This window comes from Callorhinchus milii, unplaced genomic scaffold, assembly GCF_018977255.1.
Source record: "Callorhinchus milii isolate IMCB2004 unplaced genomic scaffold, IMCB_Cmil_1.0 Scaffold4, whole genome shotgun sequence".
Taxonomy (NCBI): Eukaryota; Metazoa; Chordata; class Chondrichthyes; order Chimaeriformes; family Callorhinchidae; genus Callorhinchus; species Callorhinchus milii.
The window spans coordinates 78,558,459-78,572,689 of NW_024704745.1; the positions used below are offsets into that span (position 1 = coordinate 78,558,459).

General features: G+C 40.0%; 1 protein-coding gene across 5 annotated transcripts in view; it reads left to right on the forward strand.

Annotated features, from left to right (window-relative positions):
* The window catches only part of jade3 (jade family PHD finger 3), a 36,940-nt gene extending 22,795 nt beyond the window's left edge, over positions 1-14,145 (forward strand). For all 5 annotated transcript variants that reach the window (XM_042334240.1, XM_042334241.1, XM_042334242.1 and 2 more), the window contains exons 7-12: positions 729-940; positions 1,907-2,074; positions 5,106-5,222; positions 7,347-7,823; positions 9,332-9,437; positions 10,660-14,145. In XM_042334240.1, the coding sequence (XP_042190174.1) occupies positions 729-940; positions 1,907-2,074; positions 5,106-5,222; positions 7,347-7,823; positions 9,332-9,437; positions 10,660-11,582 (2,003 nt within the window). In that variant the 3' untranslated portion in view covers positions 11,583-14,145. The remainder of the gene's footprint in view (positions 1-728; positions 941-1,906; positions 2,075-5,105; positions 5,223-7,346; positions 7,824-9,331; positions 9,438-10,659) is intronic.
* The last annotated feature ends 86 nt before the right edge of the window (positions 14,146-14,231 follow it).

Below are 14,231 nucleotides of genomic sequence, written 5' to 3' on the forward strand. Positions count from 1 at the left end.
CCATTCCTTTCCATTGGTGGATAGTATGTAGACTCAACAAGTGTGTAGACTCCATGTACAAGTACAGTGAATGTGAAAATGTTGACTTAGCGATTCTGCCCTATTCTAGTGCTGGTTTGAGATTTTATGGATCCCAACCACCACGTTAATATGACTGGACTCATATTATTTTTTAGATGAGGGTACACTGTACTTCCCAAGGCACTATTTTCCAAAGGTATATCTTGCTTTCACTTGTATTGGATAATATGTCGACTCCAAAGTAACTTCAAGGATGTTGCTGCTCTTGTTTAAGAGTACACTCAGCTACCCAGGCACTTTGCTCCTTAGACCGAACCTTCCAAAGATGTTCAGGCTGAGCTATTCCCTTGTAAGAGAAAACCTCCATCTTTCCAACCAGATTTGGGGGAACAAAAGGGAATTACAGTATTTTTAAAGAAAGCCTTAAATTTCTTGAGCATTATTTGTTTCTCAAAGCAAAAGAGTGCAAGACAGTTCTGACATTTTAGTGTTAATATTGAGGAATTGCCTTTTATATTTCACAGGACTGGAGTCTTGTAAGTGGTCAATGTTTTACTGTCAGATGGAATTGAGAATCAATAATGTGGCTTCAGAGAAAATAAGACCTCCTTAAGAGATGAGTTCTTCTCTTTTGATTGCTGAGTTTATTCTAATGTACTTCAAGACTATCTCATTCAAAGATTACCTCTCTAAATGTTTCTACGCAGGATGTGCTTTGATTGATGAATACACTATGGAAAGAACTATAGAAGCATTAGAACGCCAGTGCTACGAAAACATGAACCATGCCATAGAGACAGAGGAAGGACTGGGAATCGAGTATGATGAAGATGTCATCTGTGATGTATGCCGCTCTCCTGACAGTGAGGAGGGCAACGAGATGGTCTTCTGCGATAGGTGTAATATCTGTGTCCATCAAGTGAGTTTGAANTTTTTTTAAAAATCATAAAATTATTGTCCAAATATTTTCTGATTTTTCTCCCGATTGGCGTATGCTCTGCTTCTGAGCTTCCTCATGCTTGGGTGAGCTTCCGCGGGGGATAGTTGCCTTCCTTGTCCAAATGGTCATTGTACTGTGTGAACTTTGGTAGTGAATATCGGAAGGCCACTCAACTGTAAAGGGAGTCACAATCGAGTTTGACCTCTCCTCACCTGTCACATGCTATCAGTAGAGCATGCTGTAGAGGGATCAGGACCTGTCTGGTTTCCTCTCCCTAAAACTATGAAGGCTGGGCCTAAACTAGCCTCCCAATGTAGTCCTGGTTGAGAAAAGAACACTCATTTTTGTTCATTTTATGGTATGTATCAGAGGCTCAAAAACCCTTTGGATCTCATCCTTAAGGCAATTTCATTACAATTGGAGAATTTTTGAAATCAATCTTAATTTTGAAGCTCGTTTAATTTAAGAATCTTTCAAAAATTTTGCACTATCGTAAGTTCTAAGACCATGAGGAATTTTTTTAGCCTCAGGAGTTGAGAAATTCTCTTTTAGTTGATCTATTTTACAGATCTAATCTGTAAAAAGATGCAGAACCATTGCTAACTGACAGGATTGACTGGATCACTGCAGTTAATTTATTATCACAGTAAAACACATCCTTGGTTTGTGTGGGTTTACTTCTGGCTTTTAAGTTTTTTTTAAAAAAAATGTGTTTTTTTACCGAGTTCTTGCAGTTAATTGAAAAGAGAGGCAGAAAATATTATTTACCAATGGTTGCAGGTGATCTTTATAACTCCAGATCAGTCAGAATTTGGTACAGAGTGGGATTTTTTCTATTAACAAAGAACTGGTGAACAGCTACAGAATATAGCTTAACATTGCAACTGTTCATTTTTTATTGTTTACCACCATGTTTTATTTCTACACATTTATTTTCTCACTCAGGCTTGCTATGGAATTCTGAAAGTGCCTGAAGGCAGCTGGTTGTGTCGAACTTGTGTACTAGGAATTTATCCACAGTGTCTCTTGTGCCCGAAGCAAGGTGGTGCAATGAAAGCCACACGTGCTGGGACCAAGTGGGCACACGTCAGCTGTGCCTTGTGGATACCTGAGGTAAGATCAACTTCAGGTTAACTTTAAACAGAGACTAGTTCCTACAAACGTTAAACATATTGTGGAGTCCCATCGCGTATTGGTCAGAGCACTCGCCTCGCAAGTGAGGGTACCTGGGTTCGGCAAAACCTTAGGAGGCAAGTTTCTTTACTCCAGATACCTCTGTTTACCAAGCACTAAGTAGGTAACACGCATAAAATATACAGTCAATTCACTACCGTATATTCTGTGAAGTGCTTTGAGACATCTCGACATGATTTGGCGCTATATCAAATAATAATCATTGCATTTGATATAGAGCCTTATGTCTTCAAGACGTCTCAAAGTGATTCACAGAACAGACTAAAGTGAATTGACTGTGTATTTTGTGGCGAAACGAATGAAATGAACATGAAATGAATTCATGTGTCAGCTCAGTTGGTAGCACTCTTGTCTCTGGGTCAGGCATTTGTACGTTCGATTTCTGGATTGGGATTTGAGCTCATAATCTTCGCTGATATTCAAATATATATTTATGCTGCTGATTGCTACTTAGTTTATAAAAGACTCATCGTCATGTTCAAATTATTTTCTGGTGAATTTCACCATTGGGTAGGAAGGATTCTCCTTTGTCTTTCTCCATTTCATCCTCCCTTTCCTCGCATATCAAAAGAAATGAGCCACTGGTATTGAGACCGTTTTTTTCAGAAAGGACAGTAATGTGAAAGGAATTTCAGACCAAATTCTTGTTCATAGAATGTTACAGCTTAGATGCAGGTCTGTCAAATCTGTGTAGCTCTTTGAAAGAGCAATTCATTCAGTACCATTCATTTACTTTTCCCCAATATCTCCTTCAGATAATTCCCGAGCTCCCTTTTGAAAGATAAAATGGATGCTGCCTTCATTGCCTATCAAGGGAATTTCATGTACAGCATTTTACACGTAGAAAACATTCTCCTAATCTTCCCCTTTGCTCCTTTGGTAATTATTCTAAATTGATGCCCTCTTGTCCCTGACTCGCCAACCATTGAAAATAATTTCTCCCTGTTGACTCATTCCTAACCCTTCATAATAAAGACCTCTCTCAGATCACCCCTTAATCTTCTCAATTCCTAAAAATAAACCGAGTTCTTCTAGTCTCTGCTGATAGATTAAACCACTCATGCTATTATCCTACTAAATCTTCTATGCACCCTCTCTACGGTCCTGACAACCTTCCTATTGTGCGTGACACAAATATTCTTTAATCTCTTAACGATTTGTGCAGGTTAAACATGACCTCTTTGATTTTATATTCAATGCCTCCTATTCATAAAACACATTCCCTTTAGCTTTCTTCACAGCTTTGTGCACCTGTCTTCAAGCTTTTAAAAAATTTGGTATGTTAACCCCTAGGTCTCTCTGCTCTTCACGTTTTAAAATTTCCATTGAGCCATATAGTCTCATCCCACTATCTTGCTCATTCCCCATGTCTTTAATATTCTTTTTCGAGTATGTGACTAATTCCCTTTGTAAATAATGTATGGGTTCTGCTTCAGCAGCTGATTGTGGCAGAGAATTCCACGTTCCAATCAGCTGTTTCCCTGTCACTAAGGCTACTCTAGTTTTCTCACATTCCCACTGTTATTGTTAAACATTTTAGCTTGTAGTTGAGATATTCATTTCGTGGTTTCCTAAGGGCATTTACATTATGAATTGTAATTTTTGTGTCTTATCCCGGTTACTTATCTGGTGTTAATCTGACCAGCTGTTGTCATTTATTCGGGTTTTCAACATACAGTATCTATTTTTAATGATTAAATTATCCTTGTGATTTTCAAAATGTGTATGTGCTTCATACCAGGAAAGTTCCACAAAACTACTACATGAATTTTTGCTACTGATTTTGAAATGGTACATTTGTACCTTTAAATCATTTGGCGTATCTGAAATAGTAAAAATTGACAGCACAGAAGTTGAGTTTGCATTGGCTCTCAGGGCAAGCTGTTCATTCCTTCCCACTGCCTTGTCCCACTCAAGTGTCAGTCTGGTAACACTCTTGCCTCTGAGTTAGAAGTTTGTGGGTTCAAGCCCCACGTTGAGACTTGGAATCACATAGTCTAAAATGATAGATTAGGCTCCGAAACACAGTTTGGTGTGAAGGTTGCTATATGAATGTAAATTGTTGTTGTTCATACAATTTCAACAACAACAACTTGCATTTATATAGCGCCCTTCATGCAGGTAGTGTCCCAGAGCGCTTGGAATGATACTCCAATGTAGCGCTGGGGGCATGTTGCATTGTCGGAGGTGCTTTCCTTTGGATGACACGTTAAAACAGGTCTCGCCTGGTTTTTCACCTGGACGTTTAAGATCCCATGGCACTATTCGAAAAGAGAAGGGAATTTCTCTCTCTCGGTGTCATGGGCAACAATCCTCCAAATAAAATTGGTTACTCACTCCATGGCTGTTTGTGGGACATTGCCGTGTGCAAGTTGGCTGCTGTGTTTCACCCACAAAATAATAATAATAATGATGATATGATAGATTAGGTTAGATGGATAATAATAATAATAAAGATACACAGTCAATCCATTTCACAGGAAAGTGCTTTGAGGTGTCTTGACGTGATAAGACGCCAGATCAAATGAAAGGATTATGATATCACACCTTCAACTCTTTATCTGTTATCTACTTGCCTCTGTTACCTTACTTGCCAGGGCATTCCATGTCCCAACAACTATGTGTGAAAAAATTCTCACAATCTCCTTCCGGAATCCAGCCAAGAAATGATTTGCTTTTTCTGGGTGTTTATTACTTTTAATTGTTAGTGTTATTGTATTAGTGTCAGGAAACCTGGAATGCTCCTTGCTTAGGTAAGTGTGCATTCAGACCATATATAAAATCAAGTGTATATATTGTACTTTCAAAAGACTTTGAATGCCTTCACTTCTGAACATGCCTTGTCTCAGAACAGAATTGAAGCTTGTTGGCGAATCCACAAACAAATCAGGTTCAGTTCTGATGATTTTTTAAAAAGATTCAGAAATAATGAATGTTATTGTTCCTGCAGGTCAGTATTGCCTGCCCCGAAAGAATGGAACCAATCACAAAGGTGTCTCACATTCCACCAAGCCGATGGTCGTTAGTCTGCAGCCTTTGTAAACTGAAGACCGGTGCCTGCATTCAGGTTTGTATCCAGATTAATTTCAATTGTTTTAACAACTTCCTGTGCCGTAACTTAACTTCAAGGTTCTTAACTTAATGAGGTCTCATGAAACAACACAGATAAACAACAAAATTAAATTTGTATAGCGCCTTTCACATCAGGAGGACTTCCCAAAAGCGGACTGATCTGATCACCTTGCCTAATGCGATAAGGTGATGTTGCCAAACTGGATTCCTTCCATTGGTGGCAACTTCCGAGTTGAGAAATTTGTGTCCCTGTGAATCTCAGGTTGGCAATATCAGGCCAAAAGTCAGCTGGTAGGACAGCCGGCCTTCCCAGAGGAAGTTTTGTTAGCTGACTTGTTTTCTGGACTGTGCTGATTTGGGATTTGCAAGGAAAACCACAAGGAAGAAAGAGAAAATTACTTCTACATTATCGTCCCAGTTTGGCGGCTTTTAGAAACTTTTCCAAAATTGTGAATTTCATTCTTATTTATACATCGGGTTCATTTGTCCACTAGGACCCATGTCACTTTTTTAAAAAAAGAAAATAATTGCAATGGAGTAGTAAGTTTTTACTTGTGTACTTAATTTGTCATACGTTGTAAATCTTGAGGTGTCAGCTTGGCTCTGTTGGTAACAAGTTCTGGGTTGAAACCACAAATTGGTATTTGAGCCCATGGTCTAAAACACCACACCACTATTATTGGAAAAGCATTCAATTTGGATAGGATATTTAACTGAGTTGTCTGCTCAGGTGCACGTTAAATATTCCATTACACTGTGTGACAAGAGAAGGGAATTTCTCCTGCTGTCTGGCCAAAAATCCACCAGATAAAATCAGTCATTCACTTCATGTCTGATTGTGGGGCCTTGCTGTGCAGCACAGTGGCTGCTACATTTGCCTACAAACCACCCTCGCTACACTTGATGGTAATTTCTTGTAAAGCCCTTTGAGACTTTGTGGAAGTGATGAGGTGCTATAGAAATACAAATTCTTTCCTCAATACTGATAGTGTGTGAAAGCAGCAACAAAGCTTTCTGTCATTAAGAAGCCACTCTTGTGCTATGCACAATATAGTAACCATGGTGTAACACTTAAGGCTTCCACTCCTGACAAAACGTCCAGTCATATGAAAATATCCATTTAACTGTTTGCAGTCTGAAAAAAGATTCCCCCAAAAAACCCTGAATGGTTACAATGTTTATGGTTCTCAGGTGAATTGAACATTATTGTATTATAATAGTAATCCTTGAATTTGATATAGTGCCTTATCAGGTTGTCGAGCTATCTCAAAGCACTTGAGACGCTTACACAAATCCCTACCTATAACAAAATTACATTATAGTGCCTTTCACGTCAGGAGGGTTTCTCAAGGCACTTCCCATGGCGCTGGATTTACCTATACATTAAATCTTCTGCTATTATTGTGCAATGACATTATCTCAACAAAACGTAATTACAGTAAACCCAACCTTACTAGGTTCCAGGTATCCAGACCTTGCAACTGAATTTTATTTTGAGAATTCCATGGGCCCTTGCGTAGATTCTTGCTAGCTCAACTTTCCTAACATGAGTCAGTGTCACGCTGAGCAGCCCACGGGATTTCCACAGCCTCTCGCCTCACTGTCCTCGCGAGCCTTCACCGTGTCCATGTGTAGGCCTGCTTTGGTGAGTAAGACAGCTTAGTGTAACATAATATCTGCAAATTACAAAAACTTGCAGTGCTGAAAAATGACAATAAATGCATTACCGGTCGTAACTGCACTTAGCTGGAAATTCCACCTTGCTGGACCAGATCTCTCTCTCTTTCCCCACTTCCACCCCCCCCCCCCCCCAACCCCCATAAGTCCGCTAGCAAGAGATGTAGTTTATAGGTAAATCTGTGTAGGTAAATCCCTATACACTAAATCCAGCGCCTTGGGACGTCCTCCCGACTTGAAAGGCACTATACAAACGTAAGTTTATAATAGCTAGGGATTTGGGTATGGTTCAACACCATAAAATATAACTAAAGTACAAAAATATAAAAGTTTGTGAAATCAAAAAGAAATGTTTCCGTGTTTTAGTTTGCCACAAGCTCCCACTGCTATTTAAAAAATATTCTTACTGTGTCCTTACTGTATCCCATGCTTCTCTCCTCAGTGCTCAGTGAAGAGCTGCATCACAGCCTTTCACGTCACTTGTGCTTTCGAACACAGTCTGGAGATGAAGACTATTCTAGATGATGGGGATGAGGTGAAGTTCAAATCCTACTGCCTGAAGCACAGTAAGCACAGACAAACTCAGGACGGTGAATCCGAGCAGAATGTCAAGATCAGTGAGCAGAAGCACAAACAGACGGAGACGGAAAAGAAAGGCTTGCGTGCCCAGAAGCTTCAGGAACTGGAGGAAGAGTTTTACACTTTAGTCAAAGTGGCCTATGTGGCCAATGAACTACATCTTTCGGAGCGGGTGGTGGATCATATTTTTGAGTACTGGAAGTTGAAGCGAAAAAGCAATTTCAACAAACCGCTGCTGCCCCCGAGAGAGGACGAGGAGAATTGCACAGGCCAGCAGAAGGAAGACCGCATCCATTCCCGAATGAAGATGTTTATGCATCTTCGACAAGATTTGGAGAGGGTTCGAGCTCTTATATTTTACTACGTGTTTTTTTAAATTGTGCTTATCTAATGTTGAAGGATGCATTGAGTTTTACGCCCAAGTATATTTGTAGAAGGGTTATTTCACAGCTACCTTCTGTTGGATTTAGTAAGTCCAGTTATACAAAGTCATAGAATACTACAATACAGTATTTTTGCCCACAAACTATACGATCAATTCACTTTACAGTATATTCTAGGAAGCACTTTGAGACGCCTCGAAGATTTGATAAGGCGCTGTATCAAGTGCAAGGATTATTATTACAGAAACAGCATGTTTGCCCAATGGGTCATTGCTGCTTTTCTGCACTTTAGCCACAATGCTGTCCTCTTTAGTGGAGATAAGCGGGGTCAACTTGGAGCTGACCCAATCCCGCTCTCCACCCCTCCCTGTTTCTTCTCTTTCAAACAGCTGTCTGGATTCTATGGTGCCTTTTAAAAGAATTTATAGACTCGGCTTCGACAACAGCAGAGAATTCCACGGCCACAGGCTATTCCACGCCCACCAGTAGGAGTCAGAAGCTACAGGGAATTCTATATTTTATACGGTTTGGGACTAAGGAAAAAAGAAAGTTCACCACTGAAAAAATACACGTTGGTCTGGCCGGGTTGATTTCTCAACAACCACTCGATGATCTGCTGAAAGATCAGCTTCACTCCCAATATTAAAATTACATGTGTAAAGCGTCTTTCACGTCGGGAGGACATCCCAAGGCACTGGACAGACAGAGTTTTGGACCCTTGGCATGGTAGGGGGTTAGGAGGTCGCAGAAGTAGGGGGGGAACAAGACCATGGAGGGCTTTGAAAGTGAGAACCAAAATCTTGAACTGTATCCTCTGTGTGATGGGACACATGTGATGCATTTGACATTCACAATCCAGATTTAATGTTTATCGGAAACCTTTGATAATCAGTTATTTTGCACGAGTGTTCTCTGCGTTTATAGTTTTCTCGCTCTACTGCATTGGGTGCACTTGAAAGAACCTCTTCTCTCTCTCTCTCTCTCTCTCTCTCTCTCTCTGCTAGTCACCTCTCCAGCTGTGAGGACAAGCTGATGAATGTCTGCTCAGACTGCGGCTTTGTTGCAGTACAGTCTGCTGCCAGGTGCATGAGAGATGCAGCAGGACTGTTTGAACTGATGTTTGTTTTTCCCCTCTCTGTTACCCGCAGGGAAAATGCCTGCCTTCTCCTTGGTGTCTTACCTGTTAGCAGAGTTTAGAAATCAAACTCTAGGGAAATCATTGAGAGCAAACTATAGATTCAACTCCAATTATATTGTGTATTGATCAGGAACATTTGTGTGGTTTACATCCAGTTAAAAAAAAATGTACAATTGTTGAAGTAAACTTAAACTGACTATAGTAAACTTTTTATATATATATATATATATATATAACTAACTATTACACCAGATTTTAGATTCCTGTTGAAATGAAGAGTGAATTGGTTACCTGGAAGCATTCATTAAAAATTGCTGTTTTATTCAGGTGAGAAATCTATGCTACATGGTGAGCAGGAGAGAGAAACTGAAACTGTCTCAGAGCAAAGTGCAGGAACAGCTCTTCAACCTGCATGTTCAACAAATTGCTGCGGGTAAGGTTATATTTCAGAGACTCGAGTACTCTCTCCATAAAAGAGCACTGTACAGTGTAAAATTGAATACTGGATATTCCTTCAATATTTGTTTTTAACTCAAAAAAGGTGATATATCTGTCTGTACGGCTTTGCAGAAGAGTACATTTAAAAGAATTAATTCAAACTCATTAAAATCTGCTATAAAATCTGATGTCACTCGCTCTTCTCCCTCACATCTGCAACATTGTTCTTCTATATTGTATCCTTTTTTCTCCCCCCATTCCCCACCCCGGGTGTGAGACCCCCATCCATCTGCCATCAGTGGGAAGCTTTCTGCCTTGCCAGTTCCCTCCCCACTTTCAAAACGTGCCTCAAGACCTATCCTTTGACCGTGCCTTCGGCCACCTTCACTTCCCCATGCTCAAATGTTCGGGCTCTCGGGTGCGTTTTGAGACATCTCCTGAGTGAAAGTGCTACATAAATGTAAATTGGGGTTCTTATTTCTTTTTGAAGTTTGACATTTTTCTGTAGTTTTTTTTGAAAAGTACCAGCTTGTGCCTTAGTGTTGCCGTTTGGTCATCTGACATGTGTTATATATATTAAATGTGTAGTGAGTTAATGCATTGTGTCGAGGACAATATTTTTCAAGGGTCAACAATAATACCGGCAACTCCTTTAAGATTGCAAACATTCCAACTAATTAGGTGGGCATGAGCTTCCTCTAAATCTCCACTGACTGAATTATTTTTATTATCTTTAGTTAGTTTGAGTTTCTTTTGTAATTGTTGCACGACTTTTTCATTTCATCATTCTCAAGCCATAAATGCTAGGATTCAGCTTCTGAGGTTAGATTGGAATTGTGGTTGCTGTCTTCCAATCCAGGGCTGGTGCGACTTTTTTTTGTTGTTGCCAATTTTCTCCTTTCCTAACTTGCTGGGTATGCTTTTCAGTAAGAGTTCTGGCTGCCCCTCCAGCAATTTGCACTTGTAAAGCTTTGCATGATTTATGTTGCCATAAATGTCATTTTTTTCCTTTTTAAGTTCCTATCCAATTCCCTTTTGAAAGCTATTATCGAATCTGCTTCCACCACCCTTTCAGGCGAGAGTGTTCCAGACTGTAACAACACTCTGTGTAAACATTTTTTTTCAAAAAAAAGTAATTCTCCTCGTCTGCCCTATGGTTCTTTTGCCAATCATCTTAAATCTTCAGGCGTAACAATTTTTTTTCTTTCAATTTTAAGGACTACCTATGTCATTCCCACTGGAAGGATTGTTATTCCACAATCCTCCTAGAATCACAATCAAATTGAAAGCGCAAAAGCAAACAGGAAATGACGCCAGTCACTCTCCTGCTGCCAGCAATGGGCCACGTTCTGATAAACGCAGTGTGTACAGTAAGAACAATTTGTCAACGTCACAACACAACCCCAGACTCAGTGAAAGGAAGTTACAGTCTCATCACTGGTCGAAACACGAGGACAGGAGCAATGGGCTGTTACTGACTGGGAGCCACCACAGGCAGAATGTTCCAGCTGGTGGTTCCGTGATACCTCCTGAATGTCATCAAGCGCAGTCCTCTGGCAAGCCGTCGGCACTTCATATACCACTCCGCGGAAAATCATCCAACTCTAACGGAAAGTCGCGAGACAGTAACCCAGGGCTTCTGAAATCAAATGGTCTCATGGGCAGAACTGGTGTTGTCATTCAAAGAGACAACTCCAGCCAAACCTCCTGTGACAAAGTGACTACTCTTGCCAGCCATTTTGCCAACCAGGAGACTTTCCAAAAATCTAAAGTGGGAGAGTTTGGCCAACCTGGCAAAGACAGGTTGGATGGTTTAGTGAGGACTTCAGAAGATTTCCGAAACTCTGAAAAGTCTTTGAGGAGGGGGTCGACCAAGGACCGCTTGTGGAGCAAGCAGCTCTCTGAACACCAAGCCGCGGCTGCTTACCACGATAATGACGGATATTGTCCTGATGTTGAGTTGAGCGATTCAGAGACTGAAGCCGACGTGAGGCAAGAGCGGAGCAGGCTAAGAAAAAGAAGCTCTGATGAGGAAAGCCTGAACCGTGACTACGGGAGAGACTCTAGGACACAACAACAAAGCAAGGACAGCAGAACTAGAATAAACATGCTTTGCCACATCAGTTCAGTACAAAGGTGATCAATACTTGAATGAACACTGTGCTATCACAATTGAGCCAATATTGCTAAATTTTTATAGCTCTGTATGGGTAGAAAACATTTTGAACACGATGTGGGTTGCACTCCAGAGATATTTGCCCCGTGATTAGAGTTGAATGATAAGTTTGTTTCTATCACGATTTTTAAAAGATGTGAGTTTTACTTTAAAGTGAATGCCTTATAGTGGGCTGGGCATTCTCAAACAACTGAACCTATTGAAGAAACCTTTAATCATTTTTCTTGATGACTGTTTGCCATCGTTTCATTATTTCCAGTACGTTTTCAACCCAAACCAGCTGTATTCAAAGTTTTCGATAACCTTGCGAGGGAAAATGTGTTGTTTCAGCTGTTAATTGCCCATAAAAAGTGTATTGTTTTCCCCAAACTGAAAGCACTTGACTTGGTTTCAAAATGGCGCAATTGCAATTGATTTAAAATTAATTAGACAACAGCATAGAAATTGAAAAGTACGTGAAGAGTTCTGTATTGACAGCCACTCTTGTTTCTTTATTGTGCTATATAAAATCCTTATTTTTCTGCCTTATAGACCAATATAAACCTTAACTGAGAGTTCTCATTAATTAAATTCTGCATCTCAATCTTCTCCCACTTTGATTTTTTTTTCTCTCCCTCCTCCGCCCCCCCCCCACTACCACCCTACATCCAATAGGAGGCAGGTCTCCTGTAGTTGCGTGAATATTTCTTTTGTAATTATGTCGAGTTTTGACTACATTTCAGTTTTCTTCTGCTTCTATATGTAATTCCCCACATAGTCGGGTGTGATGTTTGAGTTAGCTGGGGATGGAATAATCTCATTGTCATATAGAAAAGAGGGATCATTCTGTGCTGCTGTAACAGGAGAGGAAACAACTTTATTTTGACTTNAAAAAAAGTTTATGCCGCCCCTTTTAGTGTGAGAATAAGGTGGTACATTATTACCAGTTCTTGCCCCAACCCGCAAATGCGCCCATTTCCCATTGCCACATCTCTTAACTTTAACTACACAAGTGTTACCTCAAATCAAGTTTTCTATGATTTTTATACTATTTAATGTCATCCGATAGCCTTCAATCTTATTATTTGTTCGTCTCTTTGCAGGGTTTTTTTGTGCAGGCAAAGGTTACCGCAGTTTTGTTTCCGGGTATTACATTGCAGCAAAAGGATCGTGGTCTCTACTGGCCCTCTCAAAGGAGGGAGAGTGAGATTTACATTTAACTCTTTTCTGCCAGGAGTAAACTGCGTTGTACTGTAACGCAACCCAAAGCTGACAATTTACCAAAACAAATCAATATAATTAAATTCAAGATGATGAGGAACACAACGGCAAATATGCTTAAGTCTCATTTGGTGCTTTATATTTACGTTTCAGGCGGCAGTGAATTTGCACAAGCTACTACATACTGGAGAGGAGATACGCTGTGTTACTTTCCCTCCCCAGCTCACCCTCTTCTCATGTGCTGCGGGATCGCTTTCAGTTTGGGAAAGCAATTTTAATCCACAGCTATACTGACATACAAATGCATTTGTAGCCTAAGCATTCAAAAGCCGCTTGTGTTTTCCTGACGTCTTTGTCTACGAACAATTGTTGGGCGGAAATGCGGATAGGGACAGGAAAATCTCCTTGGTCTCCCTGGGCTATCCTCTCAGCTTCACCTGGAACTAAAATCTTCATCTCTTTTCCCACCCCCCCCCTCAGCCCAAAGTCATTTTTTTCTTTGTCATTGCATCTTTCCATTTTGTCTTGCGTTTAACATATTTTGTGAGGATGTTTTCCGGGCCCCCTTTTCTCCCCAAATTCTAGCTGTAGTTTTGTATTATGCACATTTCCCAGGACAAAGTACCAAAAACAGCCATTTATTTATACTTTTTTTGGGGGTGGGGGCAGGTGGAGCAAGGAACTTATTGTTGCAAAGCCTTTGCCACAGAAGTAGTTTAATACTGTTCCCCTTGTCTCTGGCAATTACTATGCACAAAGTGCTATCACCAATCATTTCTGCAGCAGCTAACACCAAGTTTTATGTCTTGCCTTCATTAGGAGTGTCATTTTTTTGTTAAAAAATTATTATTGAAAAATAAATAATAATAATTTAGTCACTCAATCCATGACTGTTTGTGGGACGCTGCTGTGCACAATTGGCTGCTGCGTTTCACTCATAAAATATACGGTCAATTCACTTTACAGTATATTCTGTGAAGTGCTTTGAGACGTCTCGAAGACGTGATAAGGCGCTATATCAAACAAAACAATTATTATTATGATTTGAAGGAGCCCGAAAATTGTTACTGCTGTGTTGCTGCACGGATCATTCTGGAGAAGGGGTACAGGTTGTCCTTGAGACGTGTATGATGATGATTCATGTGTTCAAATTCACTGATAATTGTCTTTAAAGTATGAATTCTTATTTGTTACCTAAACTTTTGTGTTGATGTACTTCAGTTGTTTTATATATTGAACTTTCTGGAGTTTTGTCACAGACATTTTTTTCCAGGATATCCTCTTTTACAGGTAGTTTTCCGATTATTAAAAAAATATATAAAATGCAGTTCTTTGTATTTGTTCTTGCATTATTCACATGTCTCACAAGATCTGAAGAAGTTACATTTTGATAGCACGTAATTGCTGTCAAAT